At 34.5% G+C, this 24480-nt stretch overlaps 1 protein-coding gene across 1 annotated transcript in view; it reads right to left on the bottom strand.

The window, feature by feature from the left end:
- The window catches only part of CPEB3 (cytoplasmic polyadenylation element binding protein 3), an 80948-nt gene that overhangs the window by 49799 nt on the left and 6669 nt on the right, over nucleotides 1-24480 (bottom strand). Inside the window, exon 3 of the mRNA XM_010000046.1 lies at nucleotides 5936-6095. Coding sequence (XP_009998348.1) covers nucleotides 5936-6095 — 160 coding nt within the window. The remainder of the gene's footprint in view (nucleotides 1-5935; nucleotides 6096-24480) is intronic.

The raw sequence follows: 24480 nt of genomic DNA, 5'->3' as shown, positions 1-24480 counted from the left end.
CTGTATTAGAAATAAGACGATGTTAAATAGAATTTCACTTCATCTCCTTTGTAGAACAGCAATGATTTTTAAACAATTCTGAAATCCTTCCAATAACTCCAGTAAGCATACACTTCCCACATATTAATCTCTTCATTAAATCTTTCACAAATAGATAGTCTACTATTTTTAAAATGTCTAGAAAAAAATAGTTACATGAACAGTTTTGGCCTGCTTTTCACCTGTCCTGAACTTACTGGGAATGAGTACTTCCTCTTACACAGTTCCTAAGATCGCTGTTGGTATCAATTACAAGTTATGACTAGAGACTCCAGTAGCAAGGTCAAATGAAACTGGCAACAGGACCAGGTCTGCTGTACTTCCTTAATATCTCTTTTATCATTCTTATATCTTCTATCAAATGTTTTCAGAGTTGGTGCCAACAAAAGGCATTACAAAACAACATAAGTTATTTGGATGAACAGGTAGCAAGTTGGGTAGAACAAAGTTTAGACACAAAAAAGTGCAAAAATCCAAGCAAGACCAGTGTTCCCTCAAAAATCTGACACTATAGATTATTTTGACCCATAGGTATTTGGATTCTAGTTACCAGCACAACCTAACACAAACACACTCCCCCCTCAGACCAGCTCGACCATGAGTCTTTGCCCCATGATTCACAAATAGCCGGAAAGCATGAGCATGTGCATGTTTAATTATTTTCACCTGAGTAGACCTCAGACCATTCTCTTTCCTTTTACCCCAAAAGTACAGACACCTAAAACTGATGCTACACAACTGAACATACATGCTCACAACTATCTGAAAAGCAAGAACTGTATAAGCAAGGGTCTGCATAAATCCTTTAAAAGGATTAGTGGCCTAATTTTACACACAAATAGATGTGCAAACACATCTGTCTGCTCACTCTGGTTTTCATGTGCATTTACAGAAAGGTTTCTGATGAATTTGGTAGTTAGACTAAGGGTTCTTATCCAACCAAAATGACTGTATGACTCTATGAACACCGAGACTTTGAGAAACACCATTGAAGTACACTTCTTTTCAATAAAAGTGTTGCAAAAAGCTCTGACTTGGTGGCAATATTTCTAGGACTGAGATGACAACATTTGTTCTATTTGCACAACCTTTGTGTTCAGCTGCTGACTGCAAATACACACATGATCCATTCACCTTCGCTATCCTCAGGTCATATGACAAATTTACTGCTTTGCTTAGCAAAAGCCAATGAAAAATTAGAGATGAACAAAATCTGGTGACATGCATTGAAATTAAATGAAGATCAAGATGTTAAAGGTCTATTCTATATAAATTACAATATTGTCTAAGTTGTACATAACACTGCTGGCAAACCTCAAACTACAAAGTTAACTTAAATGTAAACAGGAAATATTAGATTTTACTTACTTTTCGTATTATCTGATACATTCTACATAATAGTTAAAAAGCAGTAACACTAATAACTTCGATGTTGTTGTTGTGGAAATATATGAGTGTCATTCATGTTAATTATTGAAATTCAAGATTAAAAGCTCCCCTGTTGTTCCTGCTCCCTGCTGTTTCTGCCTATGAACTGTTGCATATTTGTATTCAAAGTCTCAGACAACCTAAGAACAACAAATGCTAATGTAGTCAGGGAGTATGTTCATTCTACTGAAATGTTATTACATAATCACCACATATTTATGTATCCTTATACAGTCCATCTATTAAAATCAATTTTAATAAAGCCTACTCTTGAAAATCTCCTTGTACATGTTGTCTCCAGATATTCATACTTGAGGATGTATCACACTGATACTTTATAAAAACCTGAGAATTTTTATTAGTTAGGGATTTGCACATTACAAAGTTTGTTTCCATTCTGATTTAGAAGAAACCCCAAATATTACTTAACTACTGTAACAATAAATTTAAAATAATTATTTTTAAGAGATATTATTTCTCTCCTGAATTTTATATTTTGACTCAGTTTCATGACCTATCAGTAGCACACGTGCATATGATCTATCACCAAAAAAATATTTTACTTAACTATTTAAAAATAGAACAAAGGCAACTGCTAGCTACTACTGGTCAAAATATATTTTGTAGATCAGAATGCGTCTGTTTGTGTTGTAATGCAATAGTTTGACATGGATAAACATATTGCAACAGTGACATATTACACCATAGACAGTGGACACTTTGATGGAGGAAAGAAATGTTTTTGTCAGTAATAAGTATCTACTGATAACTCTTCCAATAATTCAGTTTTGCCCTACAGTATTAGGTAGAAGCAGTACATAAATACCAACAAGCTATAAAATTCTGCAAGCATATCCTTTCTTCATTTAAGCAAAACTCTCTTCCATGTTTTTGTTGGTTACAATGTGTTTTCTTGGCAACTCAAAAAATGAGTAAGACAGTTCAGGAAAAACATCTTAAAAAATATTGCACACTTCTGTCATAGATCTTGAAGATCCTTCTCAATCCAAACCATTCTATGATTCTATATGACTGACAGGCAACAACCAGATACCCTTGGCCATATTTAGTAATTCATTTTTAACTAGAAGAAGCTTGAAGATTCTTTTACTGTATTTTTTTCCTCCTTTTTTAAATGAGAAAAGAATTGATGAGTATCAACTGAAAGAGAAGAAAAATGTTGAAGCTCATTTTCACAGCAGAGAAAGCAGGTAAGGAAGTCTGCCTAAATGTCTGGGGAGAAAAGAATTATTTCCTTTTTAGAGTTTACATTCTTTGGATTTCAAGGCATGAAAATGGCAAACAATTTATAAAACTATACAGTTCCCAGACTATGAGGACAGAAAGACAGGAACCTACAGCAGGGTACCCCTATTTGGTAGGAAAGCTAGGAAAGACCATCCATTTTAGACAGAAACAGAGTAAGAGCTGACACTGAACACATTCTCCTAAGACTCGGTTTAAGATTAAAATGCAACACAGATGAATAAGCTGGTAATTTATCTAAGTCCAGAAATCTCAGGGCTAGCTATTAAATCTCTCTTACAGCAAGGAACACCCAAAATGAACTAAGTGACCCCAGCTCTCCTAGCTGAAGAGCACCAAGCCAGCCTGCCAATCAGACCGAGTTAGCATTCACTCAATGCAGGTAATTCAATACTGCAAGACTGAAGATGATTTAGATTCTGCTGCACTAACAATCCTTCAGCCTGTCTCTTGTTCCACACTTGAAAGCAACACTCCCCCCAAAAAGTCACTTAACCAAATGCCCTCTCAAGGCTAGGAAGATCATGCTTTTTTAAAAAGTTACCTGCTTTGGTGACCTTGAAATAAACGCTATTTCCAAGGCCTGCAGGATGAAGTCTGATCACAACTCAGATTCAGAGAAGGTATGAAGCTTCAGCTACTATAAACAAGAGGTCAGACACTTCCTTTCTCACCCTGAGCATCTCCACTGTCTCCACTGAAACTTATATCCCAAAATGAGAAGAAAATAACTCAGAACCATTTCAATTTGGTTTTCACATCAGAATATTTTATGGTTAATCTTCCCATCCACATTCTAATCTAGAGTGATTGTTCTATATCCGAGATAATTATTTTTTCTTTCAAGTATCTGCTGGGATGTGAGGGGGCGCATATGCCAAGAAAGGCTATGTTCCAAGCAAAGAAGCAAAGTTTCAAACTTCAGAAAAACCACCTGCAATATTTTATTCATACATTTACAGGCAGTACTAAAAATATGCTTTTGCTGAAGACTTTGTTTCCAGCAGCAAGCTGAAATGACTCTGAAATAGCTGTACTGGCTTTGTAACATGCCTTCGAGGGTCCAAGACATGTATAGCTTTTCTAGATTTAAATCTCCCTGTATCTTCAAAATCAGATGTTTTGGTACTCATCTTTTTACCCCTTCAGTCTAAAAATTTGGATAGTAAAGGTAAGGCCAAGTGACATGTAAGAACTGTTAGCCAAAATTGGTTGAGGAAACAAGGCTCATTTGAAAGCTCTCATTATTTTTCTCAGTCTACTTGTTTTTTAACCCAGGATTTTTGTGCCTGTTTTACTTTCTATCTACACACGAAAAAGCAGCACAAAACCTAAGAGAGGACAGTCTTAAATGCCATAGGAAGGGAAGATTTAAAGGGGAAACGCACACCCAGTTTACTGTGAAAGACAGAGGTGGTTACATGAAGAATCTCTGAGACCTGGTTACATTTATAAGATTCCAGAAAGAGCAGTTGAAATTTTGCACAAGAGGCAATCAGACAGGAATGTCTGTGAGGAACTGAAAGTCAAGCTGTAGTACATAACCTTTAGAAACTATATTCAAAAGCTTCAAGGTGAAAATAAATGAAAATTTGCCAGAGTTAAGAAACAAGAAAAAGCAAGCAGGGTAGATCACTTTCTCAAGGTGACTACAGGTTAAAATGTGCTACTACTTCAGGGGGAGAGCCAGAGGAGAGTGGGATAAATAAGAAAAAAGCAGGTGAGTTTAGAGGACATGGTAAGTGAAATCTGAGGAAGATGCAGAGAAAGACAGCAGTTGAAAACCTTCTGCATCTTTGGTAGAGAAAAAGCAGAAAGTTGAAAGTACAGGGGAAGAGTCAAGACCAATTTTTATGGAAAAGGTAAAAACAAAATTGCAATAGGAAAGTTATTTGAGACAAAAAAAAAAAGTTTTCTTTGGAAAGGATACTTCAGTTGAAAAGCATGAAGATGCTTACTGAAACCAAGAATTTCTACCTCATGCAAAACACTGACATTAAATAGCTTTGACACTCAGATGCAGCTGTGCAATATGTCACTTGCATATATAGACTAGCTCAGCTGAGTATTGGTAACTACCCTTGACAGAATGACCTAACAGCACAAAGGACTTAGAGATCTTGATTTGTTCCCATTATTATTTTATGTGCTAATATTCTGATTTAAAAACATTTAAAAATTGTTATAAATGGAATAATAATAAAAGTATAAGCAAAATTGCACTTAGATTTACTTACGTTGCACTTACAAGGACACAAGAATTGAGCTTGCTTTTTACAAGTTTCAGGTTAATACTTATTTTGGAGGACAACAATCAGAATAGATACAAGACAGTATTTCTTGCTATTTTAAACAACTGAGTAATTGTTAAAGACACATGAAGCACAGCAAATTTCAACATAATAGTGGGAAGCACAGGTTAAAAGACCTGAGAGTACAGAACCCAGTCTGGTATGGTTGTAAAAAAATTGTACCTAAAGATGGTGAAAAGGGCACAAGACCTCAGACCAAGAAAAAAAATAAAATTCACATGTAATATAGAAGTGAGGAAGGGAACCAAAAAGGTAGTTGTGACATCAAAAATGTATGTATTTAAGCATTGGTGTAGGACACAACCTGTCATTATTCAGTATCAGCTAAATATTAGAAATGGTTTCATCTCCAACGCTACACCTAGTAGACCAAACACAGTTTAGTTGCATAAATAATCAAAACTTTCCCAACACTTAGTATCTAATAGCTTTTGACTCCTCCTAAAAATCTGAAACCCAAATTAACATACTTTTTTAAAGAAACATAAAACAACTGTAGAGAGTAAGCACAACAGTGGTTGGTTTAGAACTCTGTATACTACCTGATGATCCAAAAATAAGAGTAGCATTAACTTTGAATAAGATGCTGAACATAACATTTGGACTCCAGCTGCACTACAAATTTTCTGAACTGAGTGACTGCAGCAGGAGACCCAACTGTGCAATTTGCTGATACAAAAAAACAGGTTTCAGAAATGCCAGTTAGATACTGTGCACTTAAATATATAAACGTTGCACCTTATCTTCCTACAGTATAGATGATCATCTTAAGATGGTAAAACGTTTTACATAACTGACAACTTGTTTATTAGCAAGTAGTTTATAGCAATACTGAAAAGCTGATTTTTGTTTAAACACCAAGCAAGCATGGACATATGAATATTCCTAACCTGTAAAATGATTCCTCCACATTATATCAGCGAAACTCATTGGTGGGCCACTGGGAGGGTAGTGTTTACCTTTCAGAGGCTCATGATCAGTCCTTATCATATCCATTAAGGAATTTTCCAAAGAGTGCAAGTTAAAAGTGTCATAGGGCCTATTCCGGTCCTAGAAGAAAAAAAAGGGGGGAAAAAAGGAAAGAAAGACTGTTATAGAAAAAAATCATTTTCTAACACAAGCTCATTTCGTATTTTATAAAACTGCACCATCTAATTCTACATTTCTTCTTGGTAGAACTTTTTATATTACAAAAAAATATATATATCTAAAAATAAGCCTACTATTTGTTAAAATGATACCCTCCATTTTGAAACTGATACTTCTACCAGTACAGCTATGCAGAGAGGCTTTTTAATACTTTTGAAAATACATATACAAACAATAGTTAATTCTAAATTTCAGTAAGAACTTACTTAGCAATATGAAGAACTAAGAATTATTAATGTTTACAGTGGTAAGTGAAATTGTTTCAGAGTGCAGAGATTTTTGTTTTACAGCTTTCATCATCTATCACAGTGCTACTTTAACATCACAGCTGAAGCAAGCAATGCTCAAGATGCCAGCAGGCACATTTGTTCCAAAAAGTACCAACTAATTCTTCAGATGTCTAACATGAATGTCACAGGATGAAGGAAAGTGCACCAAATGCAAGACAAAGCAAAAAGCAAGATAAGTTATACAACGGTTTCGGACCTGGGGACTCAAAAACCTGAGTAAAGCTTGGTTTGTAGTGTTTGAATCTCTCATTTTTCATTTGCTGTAGTTCAACTTCTGTTTTGTAAGTAAAGGGGAAAGAGAACCCCCCATAAATTTAAAATTTAAACTCCTCAGAAAAGCAGGAGTCGTAAGTATTATTTGTCTTAAACCCTCTTTTTCTCAGATTGTATTTAAATAAAAGTAAAGGAGAGAATGAGTTCAGTGGATTAATTAAATTTTCTTTCTATTCCTGTTCTGGAACACATATAAATACACTCATTATTAAAAGTTTGCTGTTACAGAAAGCTCTGAAATACAGATCTTCCTATTGCCAAAAATGTCATGTCTCAACAGTCTCTACATTGAAGACCCAACTTTCCTTCTCCAACATGCCTATTTTGCATTTTCTATAAATGGTCTACCATTATTTTCTCCACACATTTACTTCATTTATTGAGCTTTTTATGGGAGTTAAACAACATCCAAAGAATAATATTTTATTTGTGCTAGAAGCTATACTAAGCACTAAATTAAATTAACTAATTGATTTTCAGTTTTCATTGTTGACAATTTTCGTGTCTTCTACAGCTGCTAAGAATGCAGACATTTGTATACTGTTCTTAAAACAGTACTTGTTCATCTATCAAAGTGGATCAATACATACGGAATATAAAAGTTATGCCCAGGAAATCTAAAACAGATCTTGGGGGAAAAAAAACAACTAAATGCAAACCAAACAAAAAAAAAGAAACACACAAAAAAACCCTGAGGTAAGCTTTTTTCCTAACAGAAAACTTTATCGTGATTAACACAACCAAAAGAAGAGAGGAGAGTTTGCAAGGCTAGATCGAAAAGAAAGAGCATAAGTTGGATGTAAAAAAAAATAATTATTGTGATATATTAGTAACTTGATTAAATAGAATCCATCTTCATTCCTCAAAGCAAGAATTTTAGTAATAATTTTCTATGTATTTCTTTTAAATACCCTTTTAAATATCTGTAATGTGAACATTTAAGGAAGTCGGGTGCTACAGGACTGAACTATGGCATCTTTTTGAAGGGAAAATACAAAAGCAAACAAATTTTAAAACCTATATATGGGTGGGAAAGTATTTTCCAGTCAGATCAGTTCCCTGATCTGGTTTGCTATACAGCTGAGCTGGCAAAACCAACACTGGCAGGAGAGCAAAAGGGCAGGACTGCTGGTTTTGCCACAATGATAGTTTATTCCAGTTTTGAACATTCCTGTGATTACAGTTTTAGAGGCCGGAAGGAGTGAGTTCAGAAGCGGACACAGCCTACAAATTCAATTTAATAATCTTTTATTAACTTGTGTATGTTATATTTTAAGTATGCTACTATAGCAGAAAATCCCTGGGAGATCCTACTTTGTTCTAAAAATTCCCAAGGAGCTGTGCACATGGATGCATGTGAAAAAGGGGATAAAAAAATCATAGCATCTAAGGCAAGGCTACACAGGTAGCTTTGCTGAATGTAGGATCTTTCTAACCTTTTAAGGGGTGCACAAACCTGAAATATATTTTCAAGATTAAATTAGACCTACATTGAACACAGGAAGATTAATGTAATAAAAACCCTTGACCTAGGCAATTGCACTTAAGCAGGCTAAACCAAGTAAATTTAGACACAATAGAGTTTTTAAAGAGTATTACTGTGGTATATGCATAAGTATAACCCATGATGACTACAGATTTTGTAGTGTGAGTGATAAAATTAAAAAGTAAGGACTAACACTCTAGCTCCTAAGTGAAAGGCTACTGCCATTTTTCTTAGAATCTTTATTTCAGTAGTAACTCCTTTGCACGCAGCACATTTGAAGATTGCTTCCCAAATTCAGCAATTTCTTCCAAGAAGCATGGTGTACACACGCACAGGATAACAGTTGGTTTTCAGCATTAATAGGATCTCCTGGTTTTGAGAACTGTTCTATCTCTCAGATTTGCCTTTTGCATTATTTCCATGGGCTACCAATCTACTGCCAAACTATACCAACAATGGAAACAATTAATAAAGGTTTTTAGTAGCACATGACAGCTTTGCAAGGCAGTTCTGGGACTAGGACCATGAATGAAAATCATAACAAACTAAAAGTTATAAAGCAGATTAAAAAAACTTCGAAAAGCAGTTTGAAAATTCAGCAAGTCTGGAAAATCTGTCGGGACAAAGGTGCTAAGACTTATTTAGATAAACTACATTATGGATAAAAGAGAACTCTCCAGATACAACACACTGCCTTTGGCTACACAGCAATCATTAAGTCAGCAAAAGATTAAGTCCAGCCTGCCCATGCTGGATTTTACTTCTGCTGTGTACAGACAGCAGGTTCTTCCTTCCTTGTTAGTATCTGGTGCATATGGCATCATATTTCAGTTCTTACAGTACTCCTCTAGTCTTGAATAATAACAACTCATAGAGATGATATGGGTCCCAGAACTTTAAGTGTCACCCTTGGCTGTTTTCTTTATGTTCATCCATTGACACCGACTCCCTCAAACTACATATGTCAAGCATAGTAAAAAAAAGACAAATGTATACACAGGATCACATTTCTGAAGGATCCCAAAGTGAAACGGGCCTCCAGTTGAAATTGCACCTCAACTTTCCACCTTTAAGTATCTTACTTGTAAAACTGACTAAATATGTAACAAAGCACAGTGTCTATAATCTACCTGCTAATTTTAAAAAACCATAACCACAAAAAAACCCCAGTAACTGTTGAAAAAAACAGAGAAAACGAGAAACTACAATAATTTGCATTTTACACCTCTGTGTGTATGTATTATGCTAGTCTTCAATTACACAACCATAATAATTTTTTTAGAGGTCTCCAGTCTCCATTCAATATGCATAATGAACCAGCTCCAGGGACGAATCAAGACAGCGCTCTGAAGATGCCTCTATCTCTAGGACAGATGCCTGTGTTGCTTCTTCCTGGAGATGGCTGAGGTGTAATCAGTGTGTCAGCAAATTCCAGGATGCAAAAAGACATTCTTAAAGCTAAGGGTTATCTTAATTATGAAACAAAGACTACTTAGCAGTACCTGAAGTACGTAGTTGACATGTATGCATATTATTTAAAATCAAAAGCACTTTCTTCCTTTGTCCTAACCAGTAATGTGGTGCGCTTTGTCCTGCCCACTTTGGACTCAGAGCATGGGCATGTATGGGCAAGGCATACTTAGCACTACTTCAGTTTCAGTTCCCTCCCAATAGATACACAAACTATGTCTTTATTGGTAAAAGGGAAAGGTAAAAAATGAAAAAAAGAATGCATGACTACATTATGGATGACAAAGCCAAGATCAAATCTATAGCTGAGGCTGTAACAGGTGTTCCTTACTAGGGGCAGGCTTCCTCACTATCTCTAGCAGCTTGAACAGGAAGCCCAAAGTAATTGCAACTAATGAACTAAAAAGGAAATCAACAACATATCCCATGGCAGATACAGGGAGAACACACACCTTGCTCCAGAAACTGAGGCTGCATCTTTTTCTTCTGCCTCTCCAGAAGATTATGGCATCACTTGACCATTAATTGATTACACTAGAGGCACAAGGTGAAACATTTTACCCCAAGAAGGCATGTCAGGAATCTAACACATTTCCCAAGTCTAGCTATCATACATACTCAAAATCCGTAACCATGTATTTATGCATGTGTTGAATCCTTATTGGCATGGTCATCTGCATCTGCAGCATAAAATACAGATTGAGCCGAGTTACACCTGCCTATACTTTAGTATGCAATCAGCAAAACCTCAGGAACTCAGACCCTTACAGAGATATATTTATGTCAATATATTTCAGACCATCTGCTAAGTGACTTCCTATAAAGCTTCTAAGCTTTCCATATTCTGAACATAATTCAGTGCTCTACATTTTCATGCTGCCCTAGATTTTCAAGCTTCCTACAACAATATGTAGCACAACACAACCCAACTCTGCTGAACAAGGTGGCCTTCACTCACTGAACAATTAACTGTTTCCTGAGTACTAAAACCTCAGATAGGCTCGCAGAAGTCTCAGCATTTTTTAATTAACTAGATTCTGGGACAATACATGTAGTACTTCAATCAGAAGGAATAGGCGACATCCTCAGGAAGGGCTAACATTCTTATGGCTTAAACTACTTTCCTGTCAATGCAAGCTTCTTCACTGTGATCACTGCTGTGTTTCATTCTTCTGTGCCTGACATAAGCTTGGATTCGGCTGCACAGGTTTGCTAAGCATTGCCAACTTAAGCTCAAGTCAATGAAAGCACAGCTTTGAATAAATACAGGGTAAAATGCCAGCTTTGTTTTAAACTGGGTTCACTCACTCTGTTCTAGCACCTGCAGCAGGGATTATTATTAAGAACACAATGAAAACAAGTTTGTTACACTCCAGTATCCCAATCCAAAGCAGCAAGAGCAGCAATTGCAAAAGAAGTATTACGAAAGTTTGGCTTGGGACATGCTCCATCTGCCATGATGGTGCACATGAATGATCACATACAGCAAGCTCTAAATACTCCCTGATTAGTCTTTAACTCCTAGCAGCTTCAGCAGTGATGCAATCCTACTTGCATTTTCAGTAATGTTAAAAAAAATCCCTTCCAACAAATAGGAAATCTGAGGAATATGGTCACATGGTAAAGTAAAATTTGCAAAATAATCAAAAAACTGTAAACAGCAAGTATTACTTCCTTTGCAGCTTGGTGCTGAAATAAACACTACCAATAACAACATGACTGATAACACAGATGCATGCAGAACTAGAATGACCAGAAATGTCAGTATTTTTTTCCTTATATTAGAGTTAATAATGTAAAATATAACAAAACAAATAAGAAGATATAAAATGCAGGTAGGAAGAGAAAATAGGGTAAAGTTATCTATGCTCATGACAAAGAATATTACAGCAGAGCTACTAGTACTACGTCTTAGTGGAATTTTATTATAATTCCACTTTCTTTTTTTATCTTTCCAGTTAATTTTGGATAGTATTTAACTAAGCTGCATTTATTATGTTTCTTTATCAGGACGAAAAGGGCAACATTTTCTTACCTTATTATTGCTCTTGGACTGCTAACAGAAGAAACACATTAACTTTTCATACATTTCACTGCCAACTGTAGCACATTTTACTTTAACAAGTAAACTGGGCAAAAGGTGAATTTTGAACAAGGTGAAGCTTGTTCAAAAAGCTTCTAAGAAAAATAAGGAAGTTTAATACAAATATAAAACAAAATCTAACTGTATATAGATTATGGAAATATTTCCATATATTTTGAAAAATAACAACTCAGAACTCTAGTTAACAATATTAAATTGTTTGTATGTTATATAAATTTTTGTAGCTAACATGCAAGAACTCAGATTGAATGCAAAAGTCTTGAAAACTTGACCCTCTCAAGCAATTTTTCCACAGAGATAAAGATTGTATTAAAACTTTACCCCCTTATAAATTCTGAGCACTAAAATGTTAAAAGAAAATAAATTTTTTTCAGTGAAGAGTTTGCAATTTTTATTTCCAAATTAACTAAAAAGCTCAGAAATAGGAAGGGATAAAACAGGCGTTATACAGATTAACAATAAGTAACAAATTATATTATTCAGTTTAAAGGTAATTTTACTTTGCAGTTGAGACTCCCTTTTTTTTTTTTTTTTTACACACTTACTACATGCTCAAAATATACATAAAAATGTTCAGGCTTTATAGTCATAAACTTAGCATCATAATCACTTAAACAGATTATCCTTACAAGTTGCTGAATATTCAGTATTTGCTTGCAAACTGCAAGGAAGAAAGTAATAGAATTTACCCTACCTTTTCCTAAATAGAGGTTGTAGCTGCAGGGCAGACTGAGAGGAATACAGTAACTGTTTCCCTGGTTTAGGCAATTCATGTTTTAGACATGATATGGCCCCATATATGGCCCTACTGAATACAAAATATATATATATGTACACCTAAGTATGTATGTTGTTCTATTTGTATTATTTCTTTCATCAGAGCCTTACTAAAAAATAGCCTACTTACTTTGTTGTTTGAAGTACCTTCCAATACAAACTTGCATAATATGCCAAGCATACAATTCACATCACTAGTATTATTTCTCTACCTCAGATTCAAAAGATAGTAAAGTGCCTAGTCAAATGCTTATATCACCTAACCTAATGCTCCAATAGTGAACAGTGTTTATTACCAAACAGAAATATAACAGACTTAATATTTCAGACATCTTCCGTTTGCAATCAAAACAATTAGACAATGTGTTTTAAAAACCCAAACAAAACCCCCACAACAAGCGAAAAGTCAAAAGAACCTATGAAACAGCTATTATTCTTACACTCACTACATTACTGTAGTGAATGATCTGCAGTCATTACAATTGACTGAGCACTCACTGACAGGATTTATGTTTAGTCATATTTTGTCCAGTGTCATGTTTTAGATAAAAATCTGCCCATCAGTCCTGCTGCTGAATGCATCTCAAAAAGCTGATGTATCAACTTTCTATTATAGCTACTGATTCCAGTAACAAACAGTTCAAACACTAGTAAAATATAGGATTAAAGTAGTTAGACCCAAGATGATAATCAATTCACAAAAACAAGCAAGTGGAAAAAAAAATAAATGTCAGCAGTAGAATTTACAAGGCCATTCATTATACCCTTGAACTATTAAAATGACAAAATTTAACTGGTTCATTGACTTGCTATGCAAGAGTTCAACTCTCATAAGTTACTTTTGGGTTTCTACCACTCTGTTCAGCAGAATGATGCCTGTGTCCCACAGCAAGGGAAAACTAACATTGACCTATGAACACCTTGCCAGCTAAATCAGCACAAGTTAAGTGCAAACCTCAAATCACTAGATGAAAGCACTAAAAAGACCAAATATTGCAACTGGAGGAAAAGGGAGTATTGGGAATGCTACAGCATAAAAGAATCCGAATGATCACACTTTGCAGTCTGGACCACATAAACAGTAGAGATATCCTGTTTAAGGAAGCTATTGTGTCAGAAAGATTTACAGTAGAAGCAGCCTGTCTCATGGCATTACAGGATAATGAGACAAAACAGGAGATAGAAAAGGATAGAAGCAATACCTGTCTGAGCACCATTGCCCAGTAGCTTAATTTACTATGGCCAACATAGTACCGGAATCTTAAGGATTTTTCTGAAACATAAAACAGTAGCTTTGTGTATGGTTACTGATCATCAGTGACATGGAGTGTACTGGTAAGGCTGATAAAAAAAAAAAAGCATCACTGAAATGTTGAAGCCTTATGACAAAAAAAAAAAATGCTGTTTCACCCAAACTCCCTCTGCTTTTAACAATGTCACTAAAGTAATATTTAAGTGGCATATATCAAGTAAGGCTCCTGTTCCGTTTCTGTTATGTTCAGGAAATACCACCTCCTCAACCAAAAAAGGGGTAAGACATTTCATTTGTTCATATAGGACAAGATTTTCACCTACCAGTTTAGAGAAATTCCCTTAGAGAGGGCAGCAATTTTGCTATTTTGATGCCAATAGAGGGTCCACAGGAAAGCTGGAGGACTTTTTACAAAGGTATGTAGAAACAGAACAAGAGGTAATGGTTTCAAACTGAAAGAGGGTAGATTTAGATTAGATACTAGGAAGAAATTCTTTGCTATGAGGGTGATGAGACACTGGAACAGGTTGCCCAAGGAGACTGTAGAAGCCCCATCTCTGAAAATGTTAAAGGTCAGATTGGATAGAGCTTGGGGCAACCTGTTCTAGCGAAAGAGGGGGTTGATGATCTCTAAGGTCCCTTCCAACCTAAACTGTTCTACTATTCCATTAATATGGCCCTTACTTCAAAAAGGAAGCCAACAAAATGCTAGATATAGCAGTAATGGTTACTCAGTAAGGGAGGAAAAAAACAAAAAGTAGGGTCATTTACCAATATTTACTCACAGGCCTAAACCAGGTCCCATTTTTCTCAATGAAAAACACCCCTCAGAGAAAAGGTGACCTTTTCACTTTGGTATCACTTTGCATCCAGCAGGATTTAAAGAAAATGTTTAACCTGTTAGCTGCTATATACTTCTCATCTCTAAAAGTACTCATGTAAGTTGTCCGAGTCCTAACTTTATATTATTAAAGCATTAATATGCGTGACAAATTGTGCAACAATAATTTAAAACCTTCTTTTAAAAAGGTATACTTTGCCAGCTTCTCCTAATGGGGATAGATAATAGTTAGGCAACAAATATTCCCCATCCTGGGATTTCAATGGGAACATAATTTATCACAAAATCCCAAGCCATCACAGTGACCTTTTCATACGGGAAAGAGGACTACAGACTCTTTTGAGCTGTGCACCTACTTCTAAACATGAGTTTGAATATTCCTATTAGAGCCACTGGGATACGTCATTATGATAGAAATTTTAATTTAAGGATATTTAGTATTAACTATTTGATTAGCTTCAAAGATCTTCAAAGATACCAAAGGCTGCATATATGCAACTGAATGGATGGGAAACAACAGACAGTAGCAATTCAAAGACCACTCGTAACAACAAGCACCACTTAAGAGTAAGGAAGGGCAGAAGGGTGGGGGAAAAAAACCAACCACAAAACAAACCAACCAAAACAGCCCCAAATTCTGTTTCAATTAGAAGCAACACTTCTAATCATTTATATGCAACCTTAAAGGTCTTTTCCAACCAGAACAATTCTGTGATTCCCTTTCAGATCAAATTTTGTAAACAAAGAAAGAATTTTTCCATTTGCAAGTACTGAATCATGCTATATGTGAAAGATTTAATAACAAATTCAATATTTATAAATATATTGTTTCATATAATAAATATATTAAAACAGTAACTTAATTACACTATGCATACATGCATCTTTCATTACCTAAAGGGTTTAAAGGCATCCAGAATATGAGGAAAATAACAATTGCCTCATGTACAAAGTGCCTGAATATTAAAACCCTGAAAAATAAGCAAAATATGTATTTCTTCCTCTGAGAAGAGAAGCCAAAACCATTTTTGTGTTGTTCGGGGTTATGCACTCAAATGGCTGCTGCACATTTGGATTTCATGAATTAAAAGAATTCAGAAAGCACATACAAGATACACAAGTACATGTATGAACATGAAATTAACCAAAAGGAAACTTTATTTTCATTAACCTCTCATGGAAATTGGAAGGACACTCATGGGAGTGAGAAAAATGCTTTCTTTTTACATTATAAGAGCTAAATTGATTTAGCACATGACAAATTCAGTAAAAACTGCTCCAGACAAAGAAAATGTCTTGAGATAAAAGACTTCCCAATTTACACAGAAACTTCCTTTTTTGTACAACATAATAAAGCTTGACAGTCACCTTAAGAAATGTTGCTATAAGGAAATAACCAGGATGGTTCAGCCATTTCAGTACATTGAGGGAAACTACAACAAGTTCAGGATTAATACCTCGGACAGCAAATGTCGAAGAAAACATCTAGCAATACTAATAAAAGAATTCAAAACATATCAGAAGTGGTCAGGAGAAAAGAATGAAGCCTCAATAATTGGTTTTCATATACTGAGGGGAAAACCAGGTAAACAGTAAGAGACAAAGCAATACCATCTATCCAATTCAGCAGCAGACATCAGGTGCATGTGAACAGGTGCATCTGTTGGTAAGGCAGACCAACCAAAGCTAGTCCAAGTAAGAATGTTAGTACTGTGTATACCTGACCAGCAAAATAAAAATTAAAGAACTACAATAACTGAAGCAGGATATGAAGCTATAGATGGCAAACACTGTTTGTAGTTTTTATGACTGAAATTCAAGGATGTATTCTCTCTAAGAAATAAGGTAGTATGGGAGATAATATAGCAACATACATTAATGATGCAGTATCTCACAACGTATGATTTCTGGTTCTTGAAAGAACAGGATATGGCTGATCTCACAAGGACTGCAATATAGCATGTCATCTGGTGCTACAAGCAAAGTAACTATGTAAGTGGGGAAAAAATAGTAATTACTGAAACTGAGGTTAGAAAGAAAATTACAAAAACGGGTAAGACGTTATAGTGCTAAACAGAGGAATCTGCTAAGGAAAAGCTACTAATGGAGTTTTATAAAGACAAATCTTGATCCCAATTTTGTCAATAATGTTCATTATTAAAGCAGGAACATACTAGTAATGTTTACAAGATATCATCAATACAGAAGAGATAAGCTCCTCATACAAGAAAAACTGAATTAATTTGAAGAAAAGCAGGATGCAGCCGCATCCTGGGATTTGCTGCATCCTGCAGCAAAGCAGGATGATATTTAACAGCACTAACTACAAGATCATGACTTCAAGGACTCAGTTTTCACTGTAAACTGGAACGTCATTGACCAGAGAGAAGGACACCGAAATGAGAACAACAAGAGTCTATTAGTTAATTCTGGACAATAATAAACCATTAGTACAAGTGTAAGTGTGAAAAGGTAAATAAAATTGCAGGCTTTACAAAAAATTATACTTCTGGTAGGATTACCTTTTTACATCTATCCACAACTTTAATAAAAAAGGTATCTTCATTGTATTTGTTCTTTTAAATTATTCCACTTCCTCTACACACCCAACGGAGCCAAGGACTGAGTTATATTTTTAAATATTGACTAGTTCAAGTTCTCCTGGTTTGAGAAGGTAAGAAGAGTGTGTTCCTGTTCAGACAAGGGAGGTAGGACTGTCTGCAGAAGCTTGCATCAAAACATTACTTGTAAACTCTGCTGACAATTATGGCTGATTTTATTACTCAGAAGTCAGAGGTAGAGCTTCATTTATTAGCAGCCAAGTGTAACAAGAGACACCGAGCTGAGAACCCTTACCACTGAAACATTGAACCCAGCCTGAAGACTGCAAGGATTTTTTTTTGGCAGAAATTCTCATCATAAAGTAAGTGGGTTTATTGTAATCTTGGATTATCATATACGAACATACCACAACTTCACTTTTATTTTGTGTTATAAACATGCCACTTTCTCTTATCCATGACTTTTTCTTCCTCCACCCTCTTGTTCCACCTTAGCCTTCCTACTGAACAGTTGGCTGCTACTTAGGGCTTTGTGAGTTTTAAGAAAAGCTCTTTCTGTTACTGTAAGGTTTCACTTTTTTTTTTTTTATGATGGAAGACGAGAAAGAATACATAGCATGATAATTACTTAATGAGATTAAGTACTAGGTCACACTGTTATAGTAAGCATAACTTAAAAGTTATACTTAAACTTTGTAAGTAGTTTAAGGAAAATTTCAAAACCATTAAGTATGTCATAAACATTTGACAGACTCAGTTATTATACATTTTAATGATTACTAAGCACATCAATTGATTCTATGAGATTTGGTTACAAGCCATTTGTTAATATGCTGGACCCTAACAATCAGTGAATACATTAATCATTTATTAACCCTTTACAAATGTACAGTTACTATAAAGGTCATGTCGTAAATGGGTGTAACACTAGCTACCTACATGTTAATTCATTAATGCTTTTAACAAAGCATCTTCACAAAGTAAAACACTGCAATAAAGGATCTGCCTAAAAAAAATCTCTATGTGCTAATCCTCTTTATTTCTGGATGCTTAACACATGATGAATTTTACAATGGAGTTACACATCTCTGTCTTTCACATTCTATTTGTCTACCTGATAAGCAGACACCAGCTCTCTTGGACCTCAAACAATGCACTATCAGTAATATACAAAGAAGAACTGCTCAGTTCAAGAAAAGCTTGTCATACACGCATATGCAACTACAAAATAAATTTCTGAATATTAGAAAAATAATACCAAATACTTCCTTTAATAAATAAATCTTACTCGCAACAAAAGCCTTTACCACCGAGAACAAAGCCAGCAAAGTTTCAGTGGGCAATTTCCTTTGTTATTCTTATATATAGAAGAGATTTATTCAGAAACTTAATATGTTACAGATATCATCACTTTCTAAAGTTGTCTGACATTTCTAATGGAAAGGTCAGCTTTAAGGTGCTCATAGTGTTGCCAAAAATAACTTTTTTAAGGTGAATCTTTTTAAGAGGAGCACCTTTTGCAATAATTCTTCCATATAGAAAGATTAACTTCACTGGAACATCTACTTACAATTATGACATAAAAGAAAATTAGGTATATTAAAAATGTCCACATTAAGGACATAATGCATTTCCTATTTCATCTCAGAAGTGTTCTTCTTTCATTCTGTCTGAAAAATCCATCCCAAGACACACATTCTAGAATGTGTGGGTGCGGGGATGGGGAAAGTCAGTTCTGCATGTTCAGACTAAATTACTACTTGGTTACAATTTTTAAATTTCTAAAATTTAGAACTTCTAGCTAATATTTCTGAAAACTCCATTCTCCCTGAATTTGTTTAAATTTACTTTAAATCCCTCATACTATTAAGTTTGCACAGTAATAATTCCCACAAAGTGAACACAATTCAGCTTACTACTACAGGGGTATATTAGGCCTTCCCCTGTAACTTCAAGCTTTGACATAGAAAGTGGAATAGGGAAGGCCAACTCAAATGAGAAACCTCACTAAACAAGGGGATTCAACAAGCAGGAACAGAAAGAAGTAGTAGGGAAATTTAAAAGAAGTGAAGCTGAACTGTTCAAGGCTAGATGATAAAAAAAAAAAGGCCGTATCTACAAAAATTGATCAAATTACTCCAACTTGGCTAATGAATCATGTGATGGTCATTATCCTAACATGAAACAGAACCTGTGGTTTTGCTTAAGTATTTTACTTGAGCTCTAGAAATGTAAAGCAATCTGCAATTCTTGCAAATTTTGCAAAGCCATACACACACACAAAAAAAGTAGGAAGTGCAGAAGTAAGACTGTCTGTGCACTTTAAATTCTAACATTTTGCATTAATAAACTATAGCTATTTAAGTTTCAAAACCAGTTTTCCAGAAAAAAAACATATGTCATCCAGTGCCCATCAGTGGTATTTATGAATAATTAGGAGACTGTTTATCAAGTTCTGTGTCGCTTCTCAGAGAATTTGGAAGACGTAGAGAAAATGACAGATAGTTGAAGTAAAAATGGGTCTCACAATTAAGGAAATAAATATTTCTCTTCCCTGGTGCAAAGTTCTTAACTCCTGAAAAACTGGTATGTAACTTAAACTAAAGCCATCATAGGTGACAATGTTTTCTTCACTTTTTGGTGCCTGATTTGAAATTCACACGAGCAGCAAACTTAGAGACAGTCAATGGACATTCTGCTTTCAAAGAGCTGTATATATAGTCTTCTCAGATTAAACATTGAGAAAGAAATTATTTCTTCAAACTTTGTCCCTCTTAATTATGTTTGTAGAACGGAGACCACACCACCCCTTCTCCTAAGACTGTTGTGACAAAGCAGATCAGTATGTGTCCTGATCAGTGCAGTGCTTCTCTTCTATAAGATCTTAGAAAAACTGACAATTTTATCTCTGAGATTAGTTTGAAAAGCATTCAATAAAGAGACAAAGCCACATTAAACAACAAGGAAAACAAAGGTATCAATTATCTCTTTTACAAATGCTACAGGGAACTTAAGAGAAAAGAGAATCATATAATCAAAGCTTATGAAAATAAAAATGTTGACCAAGTTTGAAGATGCACAAGCAAAGTTTCTGTGGCATCTCACAACTTGCCTTTTTTAAATTCTAAAGTTTACAAGTAATAACAAAAAGATTACACAAATTAAGATCTATTTCTATACACAAAAGCAATACATTCATCTAACTATTTTAAAACACCTGCTCATTATCAGTATGTACAATATTCTAATAATGGTATAAAAGCAATGCTTTTGCACTTCTCAAATTTATACTAAATGATGTAAGGAAAACTACAGAAAGAAAAGGTAACAAAACATGGTAATGATACAGAGAGTATAAAATGTCACAATAGCCTAAAAACTGAAATGCCTAAACATTGCTCTGACATACTTGTTAGAAAATGAGAATGGAAAACTACATTACAACTTACACAGCCACTGCAAAAACAGGTTTAGCTTAGGTATGCAAGAGGCTAATCATCTCAATAGCAGCTAAACCTACTTTGTCAATGTAGTCCTGAAGTGGATGTTACTGAAAAATAACTATAATTATTTTGTGGATAAAATGAACGGCTTATACATACACATATAGATTACAGATGTACATACAGAAATATTTTGCATACAATTATACACAAAATATTAGTATTACCGGGAATGGAAAATTTGCCTAAAGCTTTGAAGTATGCATAGCTTATTTCTCTCATAATACAAGTTCCACTTACTCTTGTTGCTGGCTAGTCATAAAAAAAAATCTCTAAACATACGTGGACATTTAGACTGGCCCACATGGAACCAGAAAGAGTAGAAAGGGAAATTAAGCCAACCTCATGATGAGTCAAAAGGAATTAGAAAATAATGTTTCCTGCTCTTTCTGATGTTTTATTTGTACCCCACTTTATTGAACAAGTAGGTTGAGATGAAAAATGGTAAGAAGTACTTCAGGCAACATCTCAGCAAACTAAGTACTTTACTGGGTTTGCAATAGGCACGACAGTCTGACTACCCTTGAGAGAAGGCAGTAACTTCCACCTAACTTGTATTGTTTCTCCCATTTCAAGATCATAGACAACTTCTTTACCTAGCTTTTGATGTCTTCTGACAATAAGACCATTATTTTTTTAAAGACATGGAATGGGAATAAACAATCCTGTTTGACACCTAAAGAATATGGTGTTCCATTTTCAGCAGTTAATTGCAGCCAACAATTATATATTCAAACCTTTCAATATCGATTTCTGTGAGCTGAGAAGATGGAGTGGAGGGAAATGGGGAGAAGAAAGACAAAAGAGATACTTTATCTAAAATTTGCTAGCTGCCATTATGTTTAAGGTCTTAAACAGATAGTTTTACTAAAATAACGTATCACATGTTACTGTGATAAGAGTAAAAGCAAAGCAGCATGCTTCTTTTGGAAAAACTGTGAAGTTTGTAAAGGCCTTTATTTCCTGTGGGAATTTGTGCCACAATTTGGAATAATGTTTTGATTCAATTTCTAGGACAAGTATCTTTTATGTATTAATAGTATTTCCAAACTTGTAACACCATCTCAAGTGATCTGTAGGAGAAAAATCAAATTAAAACAAAAAAAACCAAAAACACACACACACAAAAGAAACCAACACAAAACAAACAAAAAAACAAACACACACACACAAAAATAAAGGCCAAAAAGCCTTAAAGCCTCTCTCAAAGGTCATCGCTGGATTGTTTTGGTATGATGTGTTTCTCTGTAGCCTAATTTAAAGGTTTTTGACAGCACAGTAGTCTGCCCAGTCCAAGCAAAATTCAGATGTATACAGTTTAAGACCACTATGTAACTTCAAACTAAGCATTCCTATTTTTTAGCTTCCTTTTGGTATGCTTTAGTATGCCAGGAATCACTCATGAGTGACCTTACTGAAAGGAGAGCTATTTCACCAACTGCTAAGAAAAGGAAATGTTCATCATCCACTCAGCAAACTTGTATTTGCTTCTTGAAAATCACCTGGAACAGGAAAGCATTACTTTTCCAGGTCTCTCTCCCTCTTACAGGCCACTCACAAGAGAAAAAAAAACAAGAACTGAGGATGATCCAAGCAGCAAAACAGGAAAGTAAACTGTCATGCTCCCCTTACCTTACCTCCAAAGGGAAAGAAAGGTAATTCATTTATCAAATCTTTAAAACAAAATTACTGGTATATTGGTCTATATTAATACGTTTAATGTGTTTAAGAAGTCTTGCCTATATATGAGTTACTCAGAATATCAACACATACTGAACTCACACCTTTGCTCTACCTTCATTAATTTTAAGGGTTTATCTATGATTCAAATGTTTACTTAAAATCAAGACTGTAATCAATAAGTAATCAGTACTCAAATCATCATACTTATGAAACATTCATGTGTCTTTTCTTCTGTACTGTTAATGTATTTTAACTAATTTGAAAATACAGACATTAAGAACTCCATCAAATTAAAAAATCTAACAAATATTATAAAATGCTTCACAAATAGAAGCTAAGGCGAGAATGTCATGTACTGCTTTTACTTCCACAACTATGTCTTTTTTTTCATTCACAAATTTGCAGACTGCCAGCATTTATGTGTCATTATGTAAGAAAAATTAAGATTATACTTTTTTTCTTCCTACATGTTAAGAAATAGTTTTTGAGATACCACTAACGCTACAAAGTATGGCAACTGTCGCAAACATAAACTACTAAACTCTCAAGAGGCTAAAGCCCAGAATATAAAATTTAAAATAAAAAAATACAGTGTTTTAAAAATTGATCTTCAAACAGACTTATTGTATACAATTATTTCTGGTTGCAAAATAAAATAATAATAATAACAACAAAATCTAGATTTTAAAAAAACAGCTTTGAAATTACAGTCACCAGAGTGTGTTAGCCAGTAAAACTCCTTTACTCATAAATATTAAACTTTGTTACACACATGAATGTTCCAATACTTGAACTCATTTTAATTCAGTTACAAATTTTAATACGCAGACATCTGTGAGATATCCTAATACGCATTTCAGGTTACCACAGTGTTAAGAAACACGACTATGACAAATAAACTAAAGCCTGTGAAGGCTGAAATTCATTGCCTGTGAAGAGGTTAGTAGTTTATGTTTTTTAGTAGTTAGTAGTTTATATTTTCCCTTAGACTTGAAGATAAAAATTACTCTGCATTAGTTTACTACACAGGTGTGTATATTTATAAGTATGTACACATATGCCCATAATATGAGTATAGATCTGCATTGGCATGGAGAAAGCTAAGTATGGGCCAATATCCACAGGTCTGAAAAACTTCACATTTGAAGAAAATAGCTTCTTGAGGAGCTGTCTATTAATCATTAACCAAAAGTCACACTAGAACTATAAAACATTATGCAGTGTCCATTCCCTTGTCCTTCATTACACTCAACATTACAAACAACTACAGTGTGTTTAGTACAAAACATGACAAATTACTCATGTCTGCTAGTGTATTACTAATTAATGTATCTACATCTAAATGTATAAATATATAGTCATGCAAATATCTTTATGCATATGTACTTACACATACTCACTGCATGTTTATACTTGCATTTTAAGTATAAAACATCAAATTTCTGCACAATTTCTAAATTCAGTTTACAACTTTATCTGCATACAGATTAATTCCTATTTAAATCACTGAGAAAAAAAAAAAACAGTTAAAAAAAAAGAAGCACAAAACCAACAAAAAATCTCTCTCCCTCCCTGTAAAAGACAGCATGTTAAAATTATCTTTATGCACAATAAATACCACTTACTTATTTCTGCTAGAGGAATATTTATCAGTAAAGCTGCCAAGAATGACTTGATGTATGCCAGAATCCTCAGACAACCAAACTACATTGCACTTTTTACATCTAACACTTGCAAATATGCATTTTTTGTTGTTTTCAAAGAACATGACTCAGAAAGCAGCAAAATTTGAACAATTTCTGGAAAATTGTTACAGTGTTGTTATTACTGAAAATCCACCTGGTAGAATTCCTTAATTAGCATACTGGTCTCCAAATATTTAATTCCTTCTCGCTTCTTTTGTAAACAAAATTTCTTACCCATGTTTCCAAGGGTCTATTTCAGGCACTATCATTCCTAATCCTACAAGACGTGTCCCAATATATATATATATATATATATGTCCAAAATATATATATATATATATATATATATGTCCAAAAGTCA

The sequence above is a fragment of the Chaetura pelagica genome, unplaced genomic scaffold (genome assembly GCF_000747805.2).
Source record: "Chaetura pelagica isolate M959 unplaced genomic scaffold, ChaPel_1.0 scaffold436, whole genome shotgun sequence".
In the NCBI taxonomy this organism is placed as follows: Eukaryota; Metazoa; Chordata; class Aves; order Apodiformes; family Apodidae; genus Chaetura; species Chaetura pelagica.
Note: the sequence above shows the minus strand (reverse complement) of the source record. Positions and strands in the feature narration are given on the sequence as shown.